Here is a 23,290-nt window from a genome sequence, read left to right as displayed (position 1 = left end):
GAAGTTTTGGCATTTAAAGAGTACAGTAAGAAAGTGATTCAAAGGGAGGCTGAATCGAAATCAGAACTCAGGAGGTCTCCCCAATGGCCTTGGCACATACCGATCCCCCCATCACAGATCATCATAGTTGAGTGGGAATGATAATTTTTGACATGTAATTTAAAATACAGAACTGTCAGGGCAGAAGTTCCTGCCTCATGTTTTAAATTATCAAGAAAAAGAGGCTTTCTATGACTTCATCATACAAGCAAGAAACAATGAGCACATGAGTTTTCTTGGGTATTTAGATAGCAGCTGGGATGCTCACCTGTGTTAAGTGACAGTAAGACACAATTTTTCCTGCGTCACATGCTTGAGTTTCATGCTTTTATCTTTCTAACTGGATAACTGTCATTTTTCTCAAATCAGATATATTGTTTGGATTAAGCCTAGCAGGACCCTTCTGATTTTTTAATCTGTTTTCCATGTTATAAACAACAGTAAACGCACTTTCCAAAAATGGCTTACATAGACCTGATTGAGGATTAATCTTTCATGGTGAGCTAAACAAACAACAAAAAAAATAATCGTGTCTTCTCATTCCAAAATTGCAAAGGCATTTTTTAATTTTGGAACTTGAACTGTCAGCTAAATATAAGGATAATTAAATTATTTTTGCGCAGTTTGTCACTCTGTTGATGCTTTTGGCAAATTTTTGCACCTCCAGAATGCTTAGCATTTAGTTCAGTGACATAAGCATCACATATGAATTCCTATAATTGCTTCTAGCTAATTTCTATATATAGAGAGCTTCCTTACAGGCTTGAGATAGAACAAAAATGTAGTTTTTTTAGGGGCATGAAATGCAGAGGAGGTATTTAGACTCTCAAGAGTCTCTAGGATGTTTCATTCAAGTTGTGAAGATGGAGGAGGGTAGTTTATGCAGTTTTGGCAATGTGTGGAGCAATCCATCAGTATAACTGTTTTAAATGTCTGGGATGCAGATACAAGCACACTACAACACCCTCCAATCACAGATTTTTCCTTTTGGCTCGGTGGGATCCACCTGCTTCACAATGAATGGTTTTTATGCTCCTCATCAATAAATTAGCTCAGTTGTTTTTCAGTTGTCAATCCTTCTTAAAGGTTAACTGCTAAGGGAGTCAGCAAATACTTGAGTGTGCAGCACTGTGTGGCGCTGAGTAATGACTGCAGCTGGCCCAGGCCAAACCAAGGGTTTCTGTGGGGTATTTTTTTAGCTGATCATGGAAATCTATCCATATGTGTAGGAACTGTGACCATCTGCACAGGAAGGTGAGTTATGTAACTTCCTCAGTGTTTTGATCAGAAAGGCGGCAGAGAGTTCGCATTTTAAAGGCAAAGCAAACATTAGGATCTTTCCCTCTTGCATTGGGACACTGCGAGTGCAAACACTACTTGGGAACACCACGAGCTGAGGGTGCAGTGAAGCACAGCAGGAACACATCAGAACACACACGGGCTCTGCACAGCCAGTGGGAATATCACTCAAAATGGAACCATGGCTACAGCCCTGAGTTAAAACCACAGAGAGCATGCAGGTCTTGCAAACCAGAAAGAGAAACAAACAGTAAGGCATTTACCTTCCACATCAAGGCACCTAGGTGGGCTATGTGACCAGATAAGGTTATACATGCACTCAAGGATCTCTGCCCCTTCTAGTTTATATCCAGGAAAACACTGATAATACACCACTGTTCCTACCGGGAAGGAGGCCCCGAACTCAGAAATGTTAATGTAACTATGAGGAAGAACCAACGGCCTAAGGCAACCTGCAAATTAAGAAGAGGGAGGTGTCTTTTATTATCAACTGCTTATCTCAGTCATCTTCACACATCTCAGTTACAGTTTCTCAGCTGAGGAGTGTGATATTTTTCATCCTCTCCATTATGAATGGCATGTTTGCATTATCTCCCCCAGATAGATCTCCCTCATTATCCTGTTTCAAACCCTTTTGTTGTTTAGCCCACACACTTTGCTAGCATGGGCTTCACTCTCAACAAATCCAGAAAAGGTTTTCCGAAACTGACAGTATTTTGTTTAACAAATATTCACCATTTCAGCAGATGGCAATCTCTTTTTGAGATAGAATCTTTAATAAATAAAGATTGTCATTTATATAAATGATAGGTTTTATTCTTCCTCCTAAAAAATGACAGTCATGTAAACTCTCTTAAATATTAAAACCGTTCCTGTGACAAAGTGCACGCAACTGTAAAATATTTGCAGGCAGAATTAAGGACTTTGAAATTCTAGTCTGAGAAAGTCTAAAGGGACATGACTTCCTAGGAGCAGTCCCATGATAAACATTGAGCAAGGTCTCAGACTAGGTTATCAAAAAGTTAAGGTATCTGTTATCATCACAAATTGTAAATGTAGTCAGAATCAGAGACTGTGTTCCAGTTCTACTTCTGGAATTACTCCTGAGGGATTTGTATCATGGCTGGTACTGAGCAGTGACAGTTAAATGGTCACCAACCAAAATTTGGGGCAACCAAGAGCAGTGAATTTAACAGATGGCATGTCTTTATAACATGTCCATTCCTCATGGCCCTAGAAATGACCCTCTGGGTAATGCTTGATACTGTTTAATTTTTTAATTTGCAATAATGTGGAGAAAATATAACTAGCAATCATGGAATGACAAGTAATATTTTAGAATTATGCGACTAATAGAAGCTGCATTATGGCAGTCCATAAATGGGTCTCGTCACTACTAGGAATTTGTGAAGGATGTTCATAGGACTCCCATAATTTTAAGCTAGAGGAGGAAAAAAAATCAGTCTGAGAACTTCTTTTAAGGCATTGCCATTTAAAACAAAAATCTGCATTTCAAGCAGCCATTTCCTTGCAATGGTCTTTTGAGGGAGAGGAACAAACCCGAAAGAAAATAAAATAAAAGCTTGAAAGCTTTTTGCAGCATGCTGTACCACCACACCAATGATTTCAGTAGCTGTTGAAGCAGCTGGTTATGTCCCTCTCAAATAAAGCTTCAAGCATCCTATCTGCTGGCTGCTGCTTCTACCCTGATCAAGAATGCCCCGCACACACCACACTAATTCCTGCAAACTGAGCAGCCCATTGAGCAGGATGACATAAGCAGCCCCCAGTGGGACAGAAAGAGCACAGACTGCCCAAGCAAAACCAAACTTACTCTTCTTTGAACTGTATCAGGGAAAATTTGGTCCTGCTGGCTCAGAATTTAAATGCTCATTTTGTTCCTGGTCATGTAGGACAGAGATTTATTTCAATTTGTATGACAGCCAAGCATTTGTGAAAATTCCTAGGTCTCCAAACACTGCTTGAAAAACTTCATTTTGACATCTTTTTGCTAAGTAACATCCTTCCAGACCAGTAATTAGTATTATTATCTCATGGCAAAAACAGAGGTTAGATTCTTATATACTCCACAATCCTTCCCCACTGCTCTGGCAGGAAAAAATGGCATCTTAGTGTCCTAAGACTCCCCTGCCTTCTGTAATGAAAGGGCCATAGAAATGTAACTGACAGCCTACCTAAAGCAAAGTAGATGAGTGACTTTGATCTTAGCAGCGCATGACATATCAAAAAGAAAATTCTGGAATTCTGCAGTAACTTTATGGAATTTGGCAAACATGGCAGGGTCTTGAATCTGAACTGCCTATTCTCTGCCTATCCGGTAATCACAGCACCTGGGTCTTGTGCAATTGATTTCTTAACTTTTATTAGCACTGCTTTTATTTTGAAAAGCAGTTAACATTGGCTATTGAGTAGGAGGAGTAATTTATTGTGTTTCACAGTATAAACACAGCAACAGAAGTAACAAACCAAGGGATATTTGGGGTACTGCTGCTAATTAGTAAATATTGCCTGCCAAAAAGTTTGCCCCTGGATCTTTGGCAAATACAGCATCTACAAATCAATCTTTTAAGCATTCATCTCCCCCTACTGCAAAAGTTTTAATCTACCTAAATTAGATGTGAAGTGCACCCCCACAGAAAGGAGCTGTACACTTCATACTGTCACACATGACGCCATTGCTGACAAGACACCCCAAAACTGGCGCCTGCTTTGCTATGGTTTTGCAAAACCTTGCCTTTGCTGTTAGGCCTGTTCAGATACAATGTGTGCATCTAAAATGCTGAGTTAACCTGGTAATATGTCTAAGTTTCTGCTGCAATGGAGGGCAGGATCTTGGGGGACAGTCTGATGTGCTACTGCTCCTGAGAAGTGTCTCAGCTCCCCTGCCTGCCTGCCCTGACTCTGCAAATTGGTGTGACAGTGTAATTAAGTGCCTACAGAGAAGTGTTAGCTCTATAAGGGGACAGATGGCTTTGAAGAAAGTTGGGACTAACCCAGTCTGCTCCTCAGTTAAAATCTCTTGCTGCTGTTCAGTGGGCCAAGCTTGTTACCAAGACGTAACTTGGTTAAAACAGAGTCAGTGGTACTCAGATGTGCTTATTAGAAATGTGAAGGGAAAGGGAGCCCAGGGTTATTGAATTTCCAGTCACTAAAGCTGGTTTACTCCCTGCCATTTCTCACAGTCTAAGCTGAGCTGGGATCCCATGCTGTTGATATTTCTAGTTCTACTAATGGCTTTTCTGGCCAAAATCATCCCTGTGCACACCCTGAATTTTCAGTCAATGTATAAAAGTTTAATGGATTGTGAATCTAATCAACAGCTCTGCTGAAAACTCTGACAGAAGAACAGATTTCAGTTTCTCTCCTCTAGCCTTGCCTTTTACACAAGGTAAAGGAAGATAAAGTGCAGTTAGAAGCTTAAATATTTCCACAAATTAATTGGTGAAAAAATGCAAGATGCTCATCAGAACTTCTGACTGATTACCTTGATTGTTTTTTACTTTCTGATGCAGTGAATCTGTGTCAGATTTGAGCTTTGCAAATAAAAAAAAGCAGTATTTAAAGTAGTATTATAAGCGTGGGAATGTTCAGGAAGCAACATCTTTCCTGCAGTGAGCAAATAAAAAAAATCTTAGCAGCAGCACTACTCAAACACTGCACTGTGGAGCTTATCAGATCACTTACATTCCTACAACTGCAGGAAAAAATATTGGCAAACTATCACAAGATGCATGAGCTATAAAACAGGATGTGCTGGAGTACTAAACCTTGACATATGGGTAGATTATCCCATGTTCCATCGTCTTGGCATATGGAAACCATGTTGTCTAAGTCAGGGTAACGGATCTGGAATCCTTCATGACAGGTGATTATTAACTTATCGCCAGTCCTGTATGTCTTGTTATGAACCTCTGCATCTTCAACATGTGGAACAGGGCAATCTGTGACTTCATAAGAAAAAGAAATAGCAACTTAATTTAAAAAACATAGCTAGCTGTTCAGTAATCAAGTTCTTAAACAGAAGTAAGCATTCAATATAAGTGCTCTGTTTAAACTGTTTGGAAAATACATGTATTTCAGTAAAAGTGCCTTTTCCCTCGTAAAATCACTATTTTACAAAGTCTATGGCATGGTAGGAGAAGCTGACATGCTACAATAATGAATTGTTCCCCCAGCCTTTTTAAAATCAATAAAATTAGGAGCCTTTAGAAAGGCTGTGGTTCACTTTGGCCTTCCATTCATCATGTGTGCAATTATACCCCAAAGTCTGACTATCCCAAGGTTCCATGCGAAGGCAAACTCTGACAGCACTAAGGACGGGATGAAAGAAAAGATCAAATACAGATATGGCATGAGGAACACAGAAAAGCTGCAGTTTTAGCAGAGAGACAGATGAAAATCAGGTACATTTACAAGGGTTTATAGAGGTCCATTCCACAGAGTTTATGATGAGAATGCTTTCACTTTAATTTCCTTGATTATGTTTTAAACCAGATAGTTTTGTGTGCCTGCACTCATATGCCTTTAGAGGGCATGATTTTTAGCATCTCGAGCTCTGAGCAGCATCTCAAGTGCTTGTAGAAAATTCTCAAGAAGGGACTGCAAACCTGAAGTGATATACAGGGATGGGCCCTAGTGCCTGACTGTGACACATGCATCAGACAGTCACAGATCTCACTCTAGGTACCAGTGCCAAAGACATCAAAATACAGAACGAAACTCAGAACGCTGAAAGATGTACAAAGTGGAAAGGGGAAGCAGGGAGAAAATCCCCTAGTAATACTGAATAATTGAGAAAAAAGCCAAGAGGGTCTGAGGGAATAATCTGAGTGACTCAAAGTTCATCCTCCTCACAAAGGCAAAGTGAGATGAAACAAGATTAAACAGACATTGGGAGAAAAATTTTGTTTATCTGCCAGCAGTCAATCCATGACAGAGATGATAATAAAAGTTTCCAGGCATCAAAAACTAAGAAGTATTTCAAACACAAGAAAGACAGAAAAAATATTATAAGCCTGTGTTATTCTGTTTTATACCCCCAACACCTCTACCATGAGAGACAATTGTATTCATTTAGGAATACCGTATTTATTAAGAAAAAAAATCCCTTGAGACTTGCATAGAAGAGAAAGTATCTGCCATTTTCATGGGTAATTCTTGTCAAAGAGGAAGAGGCAAAGCTGAATTTGTATTTAGCAATTAATTGTCAGTATGCACTAAGCAAACAGATAGTGACAGCTTGTTTGTTTTGAAGCACAAGTAGAAGAAAGATAAACTGTCATTAAGCACAGCACTCACAAACTACTAAGAACAAATGTATTTTTTAATGTTTTTATTAATTAGGCAAACTAGGCAAACTGAGACGCCGTCACTAAATTTTACTAACCTGAAGGGGGACAGTGTTCCTTCCCCAGTTAAAATATACTTTGTAACTTCCCATCACAGGGATGTTTCTAAAAAACATTGTATTTAGCTAATTTTTTGGTATGAGGCCTGAGCACATTATTAGTTAAAAATTCTTCAATTTATCTTATTACTTTATAGCTTCTTGGCAGCTGCTGTAGATGCCTCCTGCTGCTGGTAGCAGGACGGGCTGGCAGTCTGCCAGGCAGGCTGAGAAACTGCAGCAAGAAGTTTTCTTGGAATTTATTTATTTATTTATAAACGCACAAGTCTGGGAGGATCCATGCCCTAACTGGAGGTTGTAAAATACACTGGCAAGGATGCAGACATTACTTGCAAAGATGGAACAGTTTTCTCTCTCTATATAAAGTTAATCAGCAGAGAAGAAGGCAGAGGATGCCTCAGAAGAAATGCCTTATACTACTAAGCCATAAATGCTGTCATGAAGAGGCTGTCCCGGGCACCCCATGAGGATGGGATGAGATAGATGGAGAACCTGCTTGGCAGCCACGCAGCAGGAGACTGGAGATGGATGCTAGAAGATAATGTCAGTGAACAGCTCCCTCTCTTTCTACCACGTCTTTCTGTTGCTATACAAATAAAGGTGGTGTGTATACACACAGCACAATAAAACATGAGATTTCCCTTTCAAAGTGGGGGAAATTGATTCTGTAACAATGATCTATCACAGCAACTCCATCCCTATTATTCCAAGGAACAGCTGTAAATGGGATCATTTTAATCAGGTAGATGTTGGCAGAGAACGGCAATACGTTGCTCACTGCGCTGTACTCCACCTGCCACATCCTGGCTGACTCTGATAACAGGCTTATTACAAGCTCCAGCTAAACACCAGACCAATGGATCACAACATTACAGCTCTTTTTCCTGATGCCTTGCAAGCAAATCCTTTCCCACTAGCTGAATTCATATTTAGCACTCAGGCATAAACTGCATTAGCCACCTCTCCACAAACAACTGGATTAGCTGGCACTAATTCTGCTTGGAAAAGCTAGAAGGAAATGACTGAATTTTAAAATGTCCTGTCCTAGAAAATAAACTATTTTATTCTAAGTCCTTCTCAGCAAATCCATGGAAACTGCAAAACCATTTAAGGGAATATACAGTCTTTAACCAGCATCGAGCAACAAAGGCTATGACTTACACTCCTTTCTGGCATGATCTGCTTATATCTACTGTGTGCGTATTAAAACGGGCCAGCCAAAAGGACACATTTCTTATCTTGCAAGGGCAGAAGCGGGTGGGGTAGAGCCAACAGGCTCAACAGCCTGACAGGCACAAGGGCTCACATTGCCCTAACTTTCATGAAGATTTGTACATTAGGAACTCTTGGCTTTAGCAAACCAAGTGTGTCCCTGTCACAGAAGATTGGTCTGAAGAATAAAATTTATTAAACAATATAGTTAGAGTCTTTTGCTCACGTGCAAACGATGCAGAACCTCTTGGAACTGTTCATTCTACCCCATGGGGAAGGAAGATAACCCTATCTCCTCTTGGACCACACAACAACTTAGAAGGAACGCATGAGCTAGAGACCATGGAGATAGCCACAGCATCCATGGGTACCAGCTGGCTTGGGATGGCTTGTATCTATTGCAGGTGAGCCCTTACCATCCAAAAATTATCCCATGTCCATGCTAATCCAAGAAGGTGCTGGAAGATTTACTTGGGAGTACTGCCATGCAGATATTGCTCCAAACTATGTCAAGGACCTTTACAATACTGTAAGAGTGTGTACAACTGAAGAACTGTGTCCCAATCCCTGCTCTGGCAATGTTTTGTTTGCTATCTGTATGTAAATTCAAATGTAAAGGTCTGAGACTCCTGTGTATCTCACTGTGGACAAGTCTCTCTCTCAATTAACCTTGACTACATTGAGTCACACCACCGGCAGGCTGGAACAGAGAGAAACAGGGAGGAAGCATGAAAGGAATATAATGAAAAACTGGTTTGATGCAGGGACAGCTCATCTACACACTGTTCTCTTAAAAGTAAGCATTTAAGAGCAATATTGTCCCTTGTTTTTTTTACTAGTGTTAAATCCACAGTTCTGTGTTATTAGGATTATTCTGTGGGCGGCAAACACAGTATTTTAGTGCATATTAAATAACCATCTCTTTTTATCGTCTTTGCTTGTATTTCAACAGTGCAGAGAGATTTCACCTAAGATCTGCAGCCATTGAGCTGTGGCCTGGTTACAAATATCACAGAGTGCTCATAACCAGGCTTAAGAATCAACAAACACTGGGCAAGACAGATAAGAGATGGAATAATAAAAATACTTCAGTCATCTCACAGACTCAGGGACAAAGGCAAAGCAAATGGCGGGCTAAATGTCCTACAGGAAAGCTGTAGCCAAACCATGTACTAGTCCACTACTTTCACTGCAGGTTTATAATCCTTGTAATTGGGAGAATGAGGCACTGAGGACATCTCCAAGGTTGTCTGCCTGCAGAAGCATGGGGAGAGGAGGGCACAGCTGTTCATTTCGATGCCATCTCCATGCAAATTGTAAATTTAGATTCAATCTCATAGGAAAGAGCTAGCATTTGTTCCAAGTAAGACAGCCTCAGCAGCCACATTATCACAGTGGGAGAAGATTAGATTAAAGTGTGAACAACATGACATACTGCTCTTAAACAGTAAATACAAAATTCCTACCTCACAGGTTTGGTATTTATGTGCATAACTGTATTCGAGCTGATGAAAGATAGTTACACCATGCTGTAGATCAACATAAGAACATAAGATTTTTGACATACAGATTTTTGACAGGGCATTTATTGGGCACCAAGTCATGCAACTTCATTCTCATCTTGACACTTAAAATCTCCTGCCTCTAAACAAGAAATGACAGGCCTATAAAATCAAATAGATTGGGTGAAGAGCTCCAGCTCTAATAATTTTATTAGATCTAAAATCAATTACATTCTGAAACAGGTTGCCTTGCTTCCTTTGGTAAATAGCATCCATTTGTGATTAGAAACTGTGCTAGTAAACACATAACAACAATTAAACGTACATAACATATAGACATAAAATTATCCTCCTCTAAATCCAAGCTCCTGAGAGTAAATTAACTCAAAAGTACAGATTGTTTTCACTGTTCAAGCTCAGCTGGCACTGCCTGGCATTTATATATGCTGGGATGAGAAGCATGTAGAGTATACCATAGCCCACGGAGCAGCCAGCCCCCACCGTAAATAGTAAATGCAGCATAAAGTTTATTTTACCTTGTGATAGGTAATGATGAATGGGAAACCATCAACTTCTCACTTCTCCAGCAATTGCTAGAAATTTCAAATTTCTTTCTATGTATCATTACAGAATTTCTGCAATGAAGACTTTTATGTATGTCATTAGACAGCTGAGAATCACAAACCCTGTTGTAATTCTCTTAACTCATCTCCAGATGTGCCACATTCCTACACTGTCTGCCTCCCTACCATGAGCCTCTCTCAATATTCTGCTCCCAGTGTGCAAAAGGATCAGTCTAAAAATCACTTAAGCCAATGCCTAGACCTCATGGACTGCCACTGAGCCTTTGCTTAGTATTTCTTCTGAATCAGTGCTGCTATTGTGCATTGAAAAGAAGAATTAATGCTGTAATCTAATACCTGAGGTACTATTATAATGTTAATCAGTGTTAAGCACTTGATTCACTAAATCCTAAATCAGGGTCCTACTCCTTGGTCCAAGTAGTAAGAAGCATTTTTGCATCTGCCTAATTTTGGGCACAGAACTTTAACAAGACTAATCACATAATTACAGATATGCTCCAGCTTAAGTGCTTTGCTTGATCAGAGAATTGGCTAGCAATCCTTTTTAAGCATTCTATGCTGGAAAGTCATTATTATCTCCAAAGCAACTGTTGTCACCTCATCCATCACATTCTCATCTTCCAATTTCATTATTTTTTGAAAACACCTGGCCTGAGTGTTGATCACACTGACATGACACTGACACTGGCAGTTTTGTTGCTGATGGCATTGTGATCAGAAACTTCTTCCACAGATTTCCACTGGGCTGGAGGGAAGAGGTTTGAATATTTAATAAAAAACATTAATGTTTATTTTAACAACTGCAGTGGATGATACAGGCAACATTTCAAAGATGCACATCAACATTCCTAGCTTCCTGCTATGCTTAAGGGAACAGAATTTCCAAGCATTAAAGCTTTTTCTGGTAGTTCCAAAAGCCAATTTAGACACAGGCTGCTGTCACTCTATATGTATTTTTTCTTAAATAACAATGAGATGAGAGACAATGTAGTTTATGAAAAGTGGCTGTCAGAAGAGGGCACGATTTCCATACATAGTTATTTTTAAAGGCATTAGGTTATTTCTTAGAAGCTGACCCATGTGGCCATATGATTAGGTGCTGTTGGCACCCCTTTGCCTTTATTTCTAGATATCAGCTGTCACCTGATGGGACAGCTCACTGTGTCCCTCATGACTCTGTAGCCCATGGCCTCACACTTGTCCAGGAGAACATATTTAAGCAAAATTTCTCCTGCCAACAGTCTAGCTGCCTGAAAGCCCATGCACTCCTTACCAGCTGCCTCTGGCTACTCTCTCCAATATCTCATGCACCACTTTCACACTGGCTACTGTTTAGGGTTGTTCCCTTCACATGCAGCTCCTGAGTGTGGTTTTCCCAGGCCCTGCTTGTCCCTGTCATGTCACATCCCTGTCCTGGCACAGGATTCTTACACCTACCCACCCTGGACCACAAACAAGTACCTGCAGTTTTTGTAAAGACTAAGTGATGCATGATCCTATGCAGTAAGTGTGTTTGTGAGCCACATAAGTCTTCAACTACCTCTGAACAAAGCCCATGTATTTATTTGATTTTAAATGGTGAAAGGTAACCTGAAGTAGAATTTATCTTGTTCCACCATGAAGACAATGAGGCAATGAGGGAATGGCTAATGTCTTCAGTGGAGAAGTCACAACACTAAAATGTAAACATTTTATTTAGCCAACACTTCTCATGTCTGTTGACTTTAATAGCTCTGTTGTCCAAAAATAAATCAACAAGGACAGGTTATATCTTTAATATACTTGGTGAAATAAAAAATTTGTGTTGCTTGGGTGTACTTTGGCCAAAATTTACAGTTAAGAAATTCAAATCAACCCTGCCTCTAAGACCTAAAAGAAGAAAGCAATGTAACATCCTAAGTATTTAAAACCAAATACAGTTTCAAATATGCAATAAAAATAAATTGGTTTATGCCATAATAGTCTGAATTATCGCAGAGTAAACTTCTACCCTGGCTTTAATCTTGTGCAGGCTCTTTTGCTACTTGACTCATGCATACATCACCAAATACTATTGTTTAAAATGCCTGATTAGCAGGAGCAGTAGCATTGGAAATTGATTTTATTTTCCTAGTAAAATATTGGAGAAAGGAATATTAGGTGGGCAGCTTTAATAAATAATTACAGATAACTTACAATGGAGGTTGTTTTTCCTCTCTGCATCAATTTGTAGCTAGTTAAAAGGGGAGGTTAAATCCTGTTTTCACATTTCTTTATGTTCCTTTCAACACACACAGCTTCTCATGGTACAAATTTAACCGACAAAGGAGGATTATGGATGGAAAATTAAAGTATGTATCCAATAAGACACAGTGAAATGGACTCCAGCCTTTTGTTTTGTCCAGAGACACACATACATGGTACATGGACAAGTGAGAAGAATTGATGTGGTGAACAGCTTGAAGAAAACTGACTTACCTTCTTGTAGGCACACAGGTTTATCACTGGGTTTCCAGCTCAGGGAGCCATTAAAGTGTCTCACACAAATTTTTTTGGAAGTACCATTGAGCCTGTATCCTTCTTGGCAATGGAACCGGACCACCACGCTTTCAAAGAAAACACCTGCACTGGGTGTCTTGTAGCCATGTTCAGGAGCCCCAGGATCTGCACATGCTTGCAGGTCATCAAACCCTGTGTTAGACAAAGATACAGTCCAACTGTGCTCATTTACTCCTCATGCTTTTTCTATCTTTATCCATTATCTTCACGAGGACCTTGTACCTTCCATATTGATCACTAGCAACCCTACTTGGGTACCAGGTACTTCAGGGTTGGCTGAGGACCCATCCCCAGCTGAAATGCTCAAGTGACAGAAGTACTCCTGTCTTTTCATGTAGCTACTGGGAAAGCAAAAGTCAATCACACTCTTTGGTAGCTGCCCTGGATAAAAATAAAGCACTTGACCCAGCCTACCAGTGGGGCTTGCTCAGTAATGTGTCTGTAATTACTTCTGGGGACTGTGGGAGTTTGGAGGTCTCGTGCAGTGACTGGTAAGAATAATAATGTGTCAGAAGCAGAGAGGAAGAGGGAATAAAGGGACATGAAACTTAACTGCCATCCAAAGACACTAATTGAAATAGGAGAATTGTTAAGTACAGGGAGATTTCGAAATGGGAGGGAGATCTGCCACAGGGGAAAGAGACACAGTGACATTGGACGAATGTGACCCCCTTATGCCTTTGGCTTGGTGGCCCTACCACACTTTCCAAACACTGTTATGAGAGTGCTGTATTACTTCATTGACATCAGAAGGTAATTTGTAAAGTCCTCTACCTCTACAAAATTAACTGTAAAATAACAAACTAAACCCCAACAGTTGCAATCAATAAATGTGAGTGGTTACCACTTCATCAAACTCATTTCAATGCCATTTGCACAAGTGGAAGCTTTTTTTTACTGCAAAGCAGCAAAGGTTTCGTGCAGCAGTGAACAAGGGCTGCATACAGAAAGAGCAAATAGCTTTCGAATAGGAACAGCAGGGGGGCAATTAATGCCAGCGGGAGGGATGCCTGGAAAATGTGAAAATCATTGCATGGTAGTTTTAATGTTTTGATTTTAAAAGAATAGTATCAGAGAGCCTCAGCTACTTCCTGCATGATGAGATGCTTTCATGGGGCAGTCAGAGAGAAGGAAGATATTACAGTAAAGGACTTTTTGAAATAAATCTCCATTTTCCAAGCCTAAATCATTCCCTCTGCCAAGGGCTCATTGTGACACTGTGGCAGCCAAATGGACAGGACTGAAGATGATGAAGAGCTCTTGCATTTGAGCACTGAATGTCTCTGCTCAGTCTCCTGGCTGACAGCTGCTAGTAGAGAAGCAGGAGGTCTACACCAAACCACTTGTGTCCTATGTCCCATTACCTGCTCCTGTGACCAGAGGCAGGACACACTGTGGAGTCACCAGGGTGGATTGCACATTCCTGATTTCCAGGTCCTGTGCCAAACTCCCCAGTCAGGCTATAATTCCCAGGAGGTGACATGATGGACAGAACCCAGACTGAATTCCATGACCAACAGCCACCCTGGGCCCCTCTGTAGTACTCCAACACCCATGGATCTCCCTCTCCACTTCCCCAGCATCCTCTCTCCTGGCTGAAACAGCACAAGAGCAGCAGAGCAGCTGCTCCTGTGCAGCTTCACTCCTCCATCCAGTGCAGTTCATCCTGGGAACTGAAGCATCAGTGCAGCGACCAAGTCAAACACATCCCTGAATTCCACCCATGCCTGCTCATCTGCCACAGCTCAAGTCCTCCAGTGCAAATCACCCCAGACTCTCTGTCATTTGCCAATGGGATGAACAAGGAGAAGCACGGAGAAGTCATTATGATCATGGGATTATTCACTGTAGGCAATACTTATTAACAGAGAAAGGCTGTCCATTTTTACTGGAGATTAAAAAGAAGCTTCTTATGCTCCAGACAGCAAGCCCATGTCCTTTAATAATGTCAGCAAAGATCTTAATTATTTTCCATTAAACCAAGGGATAACATGACATTCAGATAAATTTTGTTACTTCAGTAATCTCAGAATTTGCAGTCAGGCGAGGAATACTATAACCCACCTTGAGATATGTGTCCTTTCTCACTAGCTACATCAGGGAAAAGTACACTGCTGCCTACTACTTTGCCTCTGCAACAACAAAGGTAAGGGTCACGCACAATTTGCCTAGGAAAAAAAAATGAGCCAAGGTAATTTCTCAGTTTTCATAAAGTCAAATATGCAAAGTTAGAGATTTTGTGCTTGTCAGCACAAAACCGGACATGGAAGGCAAGAATGTGTTTTTCCTTGGAACAAGGTAATTCTGTGACCCTACTGCTACTTTTCTGGTGACCCTTCACAAGCAAAGATTTCCGTTCCTCCTTGGGATCCTTTTGCAGTGTGTTGGTCTCTCAGGTTCTTTTTCTTGAGTGCAGTTAGCGAGCAGACAAATCTATCCCCCAGGGGAATTCCCAAGTAGAAACTGGAACATGAATGGGAAAATTGAATTATGCACCCTCTGGGTTCTACAGAGCCAGTAGCCAGCTGTTACTCAGTTACTGCATAAGAGATGACACATGGACTCAGCACAGGATCACCACTTCCTAGCTTGTTCCTGAAGCAAGGAAGAAGGAAAAAAGCCTCAGGGAAGAGCCAGTTAGGCAGATGGCACACACAATAACGTAGCATCTCATGGTAAAGCCATAAAGGCAAAGCAAACAAATCCCTAACTCCATCTTAGCTTCATAGATAGCAACAGTAGACACAGCCCAAAGTCCTGCTGGAAACAGTGGAAGGCACCTTTATGAAAGTGTAGATGATCCAGGCACAAAGCAGAGAAGCCAGGGCTGTGCTGGGTCTGGGAAGGAGGAAGGACATGTATGAGGAAGGTGTGGGGAGGCTGCCCCTGTGCTGAGGATCTCCCAGTGCACAACAGGCACTGCTGGTGTTCCAAAGGGGCAATTGCCACCATCCAGAGAAGCCAGGAATGATTTTCACCAGGGCTGTTTCTCTCTTGCACAAGAGCTGTGGTGAAGTTTCAACAGCTTATTTAGCAGACAGCTAAGTCCATCAGCCTTTTCCAATTTAAATATAAACTTTCTGGTACAATATTCAAGAAAAATAATGCTCAAACATCCCTGAGAATTGCCATCTTCCAGTTCTTCATAATAGCAGAATTAGACCCTTTACATAATAATCCTTTCCATATAATCTCATCTAGTTAACCTCCACCCTATCAAAAATTTTTAAATATATGTCTTCAATGAGATGCTGCTTGGTATTTTTTTTCTCACAATCTTTGTTTTCTTTTATTTTTCAAAACTATGCATTTAAGAGCAGCTACTCCAGGTTGTGACACAGTAACTTTCTAATGGTAGGAGTAATCCTACATTATAGATGAGATGTTATAGACATTTTATGCTCCAATCCCTTTAGAACCTGATGAAAAAAGCTAAAAATCGTCTCAGCCATCATATAAGTCTTTGGAAGAGAAAGCCAATCTTTTGGCTATAATAAAAAACTGCTATCCTTCAGAAAATAGGTCTATCAAATAAGATAGAAAGCAACTTAGAACTACAATGGATTCTGTTTCTTGACAAACCCTTCAATGAGTCTTTGGGGAAAAGAAGATTACTGGACTTTCTCATGGTTAAAAGGAGGGAAGGGGAAATTATAATTACCACCTACTAGTACAAGTTATACAACACACTTGTTAAATAAAGTAGAAAACTTTCATGTTGCCTATATAGTAAAAATTTAGTAAGGCCAGCAGCCATCATAATCAATACTGCACCATTAGCAGCAACTTTATTGGATGCTATTGCATGGCTTTAAATCCCTAAAGTAAAGACTACACAATTACTGCTGGAACTGACTATTTCAGTAATCAAAATAGGTTAATATTTGGTCCAAGTTGCAGACTTTCTGTACCACAGCACCTTTAAGGGATATTGTGTAAAATATCATGGACAATAATGTCTTCTTGGCAAGGTTAATGAGCACATAAAGTCATCATCATCAAAAAAGCATGCAGTTGATACAGAATATATTTTGGGTTTGGTATTTACCAATTTACCACATTTCTACTCTTTGACCAACCAGAAAATAGCAATGCTATTGATCTGGACAATTTTCACGCAGGTTATATGGATGCTCACTTTACCTAAATTTCTTGGTATTGTCAGTCAGGCAAAATAATGTAAAATTAATGAGAAGACTAAAAAATAAGCAATGCCCTCCTTGGGGTATAAAATGAACCATTGTAAATAACTTGATCAGATTGCTCCTAGAAATCTGCATTGTACATTCTCAAACATAAAATGATTCATCTCATCCCCAGTGAAAAGCCTGAAATGTTGGAATCCAGGGGAACAATACATATGTGTGATGACAAGAAATCATGACAACCACGACTGAGCTTCAGACCTGCCCAAAAAAGGTAGGAGGAAGAACCCCTCAGTTCATACCACATATCTATTTTTCTTTGTTTCTTTTTCTCAGTTTAATGGTTTTTTTTCTTTGTTTTCCCTCTTCTCTCACCTCTGTATCTTACAGCTCCTTGTAAATTCATGGTGCTGGCAAGGTGATTTCTAATCTAGATTTGATTAACTTCTTTGCCTCTAAAGCTGCTATAAAACATTTCACTGACATACTGATGATGCATGTGAGCTCAGAACTGGCTGCACTCATTCTTAAACAGAGGCATCACTCTCATTTCATTTTGTTACATACATCCAGTGAATGAAAAGTGGCATATAATATGCAATAATATTCAAGATAGAGAGTATTTTCAGTGTTTGACTTCAGCAGGATGGAGAATGGGCTTCTTGTGCATCAACACCTACATTTGGGTTCACTAAATCTGTCTCAATCAGAAGCAGGGGGAGGCAGAGGCTTCACAGACTGTAGCAGGACCAGACTGCCTGCACGCACATTTTAGGAGTCTGTAAATGCTGCAGGAGCAGGTTATCTTAGGCCAGCTCTCAGTAAAAAGCCATTCTGGGACTAAAACAGAAGGGCCACAAGTGCAAGTATGCCAAGGGCTTGCTTGTCTTGTACAAAGCAAAAGTCGTTTTCATCCCTTCAGGAATTTCTGCCCTGTTTCTGTGAAAGCCATGCAGTCACAGCACTGTGTGCCTCTGGCCATTTATGCTTCCTTGATGTTGCTGATGTTAATTGAACTATCCATGTACCCTAGGAACAAGAAAAGGAAGGATGTGCTTCAATTAGTATCTAGACTTGGAAGTGAAATTTACTTATTAAAGCTATGATTTCATTAGTGAAATGCCTGCTAAAATCTAAACTCTCCTTAATCCCTGAAGTGTCAGTAATACTTAAGCTTCCCTGAGATTTCAGCAGCTTTGTAAAGCCCTGCCCTGTTTAGGATGTGAATCACAGCCTCCCTTGCTATCCTTGCAGAACCTGCTCCCAAGCACCCAGGATGGCTTCATATTCCTCCTCAGTGGGCTAAGCCTTATCCAGGGCAGCCTAACAAGCCACTGAAAGAAATGGAGATGCTTAAATTACTTTGTAGAAGAAACAGAATATCAAAAAAGTCCTCCAAGGGCAGGTATTTTGCTTAAGTCACAAGTTGATCTATCAAATCAAGAACACCATTAAGCTACTTCATCCTTCTTGTAACACAAGAGCATCATAGCAGATAAAAGAAAATCAGTATGTAATGCAGTTCATGAGCACCAAACGGACCCCACTGCAGTAAAAAATGAACATGCAAGCCCTGCATGAAGGGGAACAGACTCCAAGAGGGGCAATTGGTCATTCAAAAGGCAGAAAGGTTGACTCATTTGCAGTTTCTCATTTTTCTGATCTGTCATCTTTTCCCACAACCCTGGCCTCCCACCTGTGTTCTCCATCCTCCTTCACCACAACCCACTCTCAGCCAACCCCCAACCTGCCCTTGCTGTCTCCTAGAAGATCGCTGTGATCCCAAATCTTGCCCACCACCTCTCTTTCTCGTCTTCTCAATGGGCCCTTGGAAAGGGGCAGTCACTCAGAGATGCTCCTAAGGGCAATGATCAGCTCAACCTTAAAAACCCTACTCAGGTATGACAAGTCCCTGGGCATTTTTGTGCCAAAACAAACTGACATCTCCCTAGAGAGCCCAATAATTGCTGTTCCCTCCAGAGAGGGTACAGGGGATGGAACGTGAGGAGCCACAAACAGGATAAAGTGTCCTCAGAGGACAAAATGGATCTTCTAGGAGCTTCCCAGAAACTGCTTCTGCCTGGGAATACCACCAGGGAGAAAGAAGCACAAGCTGCAGCATGCCAGCAGGGCAGGTTCCTGGGCCCTGCATAGATGACTGCAGATGTAAAAACAGCATCTTTCTTTCAGGGGTCACACCTCCAATTAGTTACTCCAATTACCATTCAACACTCACAGCTGACAGCACACCCCAGCTGGTGCCTGACCAGTGTCATACAGCAGGGAACAAGCTGAATTTCCTACCCATGGAAACCATCACCAGTTTGAATTTTGGATGTGAACCTTGATGCAGGATTCTTTTATTGCCTTCTTTTTTGCCTATTAGGCTAATACATGAGGAAAAGCCATTTAAAATTACTGGAAGAAGAAGGTGGTTCAGAATACAGTCAGCAAAGCACTTCAGCAAACTAAAAAGATGCATTTGTTTCTTCTGGAAAATGAGTTTCTTCTAATGAACATCTTAAGCAGCACATGCTTATCCCTGTAATCACAACTTCTCACAATTAATATTGCTATGCCATATCTGTAAATAAGCCATTTCATTTATAGTGCAAGAAGCACTTGTTACTCCCAGGCTTTTGTAATCCAACAAGTCTGAGTGCATAATTTATGAACCCTTATGACATGTCCTAAGCTGCTCTGTGATTCTCTGAACTTGCCATCACTTAAATGAAAAACAAAAGGCAGAAAGCAAATTGGCTGCTCATTCTACTGACAGAGCTCATGTCTTCTGTGTTTCTGTTACATAAAGTTACCATGGCTATCCTGGGATATGATTCAGGGTGAATAAAAGCCCATTTACCACACAATAAATCCCACAACCTCCTCCCAGCTCCTAAACTTTTAAACTGGATATTTATTTTTCCAACAAAGCCATTGAAAATGATTAAACTGGTACTCTGAGGCCTAGACTGGAGTGAGCTCAAATCAAGTACTAGGTAGAAATAATTAAAAACCTGAAGACAAAGTTTGGTCAGCTTTCTGCAACTATAGGGTGAATATTTTCTGAATCTCCATTTATTCAGTTAGTTCAGTTTAATGACTAGTTTTATTCAAGCTGCAAACTCCACAAGAAATTAAAAAAGGTATAAAACCAGAGAGGTTTTTTTCCTCTTCTGTGAAAAAGAAGCATGCGAAAATAAATGACTTCTTCAATTTCCAATTAATATTTCATTTTTCTAATTTAGTTTACAATACAAAATGTGCTTGAATAAGCTTATCTGTGTGCATATTGATTATCCTTAAGTTAATTTAAACTACTTTAAAATGGTTCTTTTTGGAAATGGTAGTTACACATTTCTTATCGGAACCTTGAACATCTGTGAATTCTAATTTCTATCTATTTTATTTATTCTAGTTTCTATTTCATTTACTTATTCTAATTTCTATCCATAAAAAAATGGTAAACACGGTTTGACAAGGATGACTAATTTTTTAAACAATCCAGTTTTAAAAAATAATCAAACACCACCTTTTACCATAATAAAAGCAAGAATGCAGTAAAAGCTCTCTATATGCTTCAGTAAATGGGCAAATACCTAACACATGCTCCTATTCATTTTGCTGGTAAGGAACTGTAATAAAGATGATATTTGCCAATGTGTTCTTGTGGGCTGGTGACCCATAAGCATCATCATAAGAAATTAAATATGTACAAATCCAGACTATAAAATATTAATATATCGCTTATGCCAAGATTTTCTTTTTACTGATTTAAATGAAAAAGTGAGCTCATTACTTGGATTTAAACCAACCAATCCCATTTCTGTTTTCATCCTCAGATGTAACATTTTATATATTAGGTGTCTTAGGATTTCATTAGAGTTGCAATACTGTTAATGTGGGAATCCAGCCTTAGGTCACTAAACTGGATTAATAACAGCATAGAAAGCTACTAATAAAAATGTGACAAATAAAACAATATACCCATAATTTTAAGTATGTTATGGACAGGGTGTGTTTTTCAAAATGCAGTATCTTAGTATTGTCCCATATTCTTAGCACTCTGGAATAAATTACCATGAGTTAGTTTAAACAGTCTTAGTCTAGACACACAACCCTTAGGAAATATAGCAAAAAACCAAACCAAACCAAAAAAAAACCCCAAAAAACCCAAACCCCCCCCCCCCCCAAACAATCAAAAAAAAAAAAACAAAAAAACCCAACCAAACATAAAGAAAGATTCATGAGCTAGTTACTATAGTAATACTTCTTCTAGATCAACAGCATTAAATATTATTCATCACAGCAAATCCAAAGTGATGAGAAGTCACACTGTTATGCAGAGATCCTTGTTTCTGTAAGATGCAGGAATCAAATACTCAGGGATATGAGTTGATATTTATGCTCTCATCCGGTACAGGCTTCCCTAGGTAACACTACCTTTTTATTGTATACCACAGTATGGTAATCCAACAATTTTTTTCTTTTCAGCTGTGCTGTATAAATTGATTTTATACTTTCCCAAGACCAAGGAGAACTGGATATGGGGACAATCAGGATTAATATGTGAATATTGTTATATTAAACTTTTAAATGAAGTCACACTAGAGAAGACTGAGAGACAGGGGATTTAGAAAGCTGGTACATACTAAAACAGGAGAGCTGACAGACACTGCTTCCAGCTTTTGCAGTGAATCCTTATCACAATCCTCTGATGCTTCTGGATACTCTGACAGCTCTTATGCCCTACGGTGAATTTTCCCTACATGTACCTACCCATGAAACTATGGCCTTTGCTCTTAAATGGGGACCTCATCACAGCCATCCACTTTTTATTCATCTTTTCCTTTGTGTATGTTTTACTTGCTGATACTTACTTGCTTAGCCTTGCACAGCTAAGATATTATTTACCTACAGGTCTAGGAGATGTAAAAGAAGACAAGGTGGCTTTGTGGGTTCACCAGGTATTTCCCACACAAGAACTGGCATTGCACCTTCAACATTCACTTCAGATCACCCTGCAAAGCATTTATATTCTATTCTAAGTAAAATGTTTAAAAACCAAGCAGATAATATCAACTGGGAAAAAAAAATAGTATCCTTATTGATTTTGGTCCTAATCTGGACCCAAGGAAAACTGATTTTCTTCTATATTGCAAAGTTCCTGTATGCTTTCTGTGCTCTGCTAGTACTGTTAGCATAAAACACAGGTTTTACTCTGGTTCCCATAATGAGAATGCATATTCTGAAGAAAAATGGAACATAATCATCTTGCTCTTTTCCAAGTATGTGATAAATCCCAAAATTGTATAGAAGGGTAGCAAGAGTCTGCCTGGGGACTAGTAATGAAGTATTGTCATCATATCCAAACACTTTTAACTTAAATTATGCATTTAAAAGTGCTCTGTCCTGTGAGTTATTATGTCCATACTGAGAACACTGGAAAAATCAGTGGGAGGTTAAGATAATGAAGATGCATTTTTTTCTCTTTATTTTGATTCATAATTGTGTTACGCTTAATCCTCATGTGCCCATTTTCCTCATGAAGTCCTTCCAAGGAGCTTCCATCTGACAGAAGGTGATGGGAGGCTGCTCACAGCATCAGAACTAGCAACTCAGAGCAAAGTCACAGAAAAGCCAGCGAGCAAGATGGAAACATTTATAATTAAAATGCTGTGCAACTCCACAGTCACCATGTTAAACCCCCTAAAAAACATTCCAGAAAAACGTCAAAGACAAATGCCACTGGCACACTCAATTTTTGTGGCACCACCAAAAAATCACTGGTGTTTCCCCTTTCAATGTTTACCCTCCAGTCAGTTTTCTATCAATTCTCCAATTCTTCCATGAACCCAAATCTTCACAAATACTTTTCCTAGTGACAGTTTACAAAAGTCAAGGTGGACAATATCTGCTACATTTTTCATCCTTGGGAAACCAGCTGTTTTCTCAGGAGAGTAACAGATTATTCTGACACAACCTTTCTTTTAGTACAACTATGCTTTATTTTATATCATACCTCCAATATTTTTAACATCACTACCTTAAAACAACTCTAAAGTCTCAAATTTTTGAAGTGTGAGAACCAAGTCCCTGATTGCCAGATCCTGTGGTTTTCTTTATTTTTTTCCCTTTAATCTGTGAATATTACAGATCGTGTCTTAGGAAGATACTGGAAGTTGCTCCATTTCAGTTCTATGGCAGTGAACTTAGGCAGAAGAGGAGGAAGCTGAGGACGGAAGTGAAACCAAAGGAACTAGAGCAGGAACAGCAGGAGATACTTGGCTAAGGTACAAAACTGGGATGTAGGTACACACAAAAATATGTTAGCCTGGAAGCTGACTGACAGCTTTTGGACAGCTTGGATGGTGATACCACTAGCAGGTCAGAGGGGAGGAGATGGGAACACAAGAAGCAGCCCAATAGGGTTCCTAGAAAGTTAAAACATGGAACTGGAGAGGAACAAGAGGGAAGAGAGGGAGAGAGCCTCAGTCACAGGCAACAGAGATGGGCAGTGCCTCACAGGACAACTTTGGAGGC

General features: G+C 39.9%; 1 protein-coding gene across 7 annotated transcripts in view; it reads right to left on the bottom strand.

The window, feature by feature from the left end:
* The window catches only part of SUSD4 (sushi domain containing 4), a 74,284-nt gene that overhangs the window by 20,306 nt on the left and 30,688 nt on the right, over positions 1 to 23,290 (bottom strand). For all 7 annotated transcript variants that reach the window (XR_010359014.1, XR_010359015.1, XR_010359016.1 and 4 more), the window contains 3 exons: positions 12,522 to 12,734; positions 5,127 to 5,306; positions 1,602 to 1,790 (listed from right to left, as the gene is read on the bottom strand). Coding sequence is in view for 4 of the 7 variants with exons in the window: in XM_064414079.1 (XP_064270149.1) it covers positions 1,602 to 1,790; positions 5,127 to 5,306; positions 12,522 to 12,734 (582 nt within the window). In the remaining 3 variants the exon portion in view is untranslated. The remainder of the gene's footprint in view (positions 1 to 1,601; positions 1,791 to 5,126; positions 5,307 to 12,521; positions 12,735 to 23,290) is intronic.

This window comes from Passer domesticus, chromosome 3, assembly GCF_036417665.1.
Source record: "Passer domesticus isolate bPasDom1 chromosome 3, bPasDom1.hap1, whole genome shotgun sequence".
Taxonomy (NCBI): domain Eukaryota; kingdom Metazoa; phylum Chordata; class Aves; order Passeriformes; family Passeridae; genus Passer; species Passer domesticus.
The sequence above is the reverse complement of the archived record's forward strand: the minus strand, read 5'-3'. Positions and strand labels throughout refer to the sequence as shown.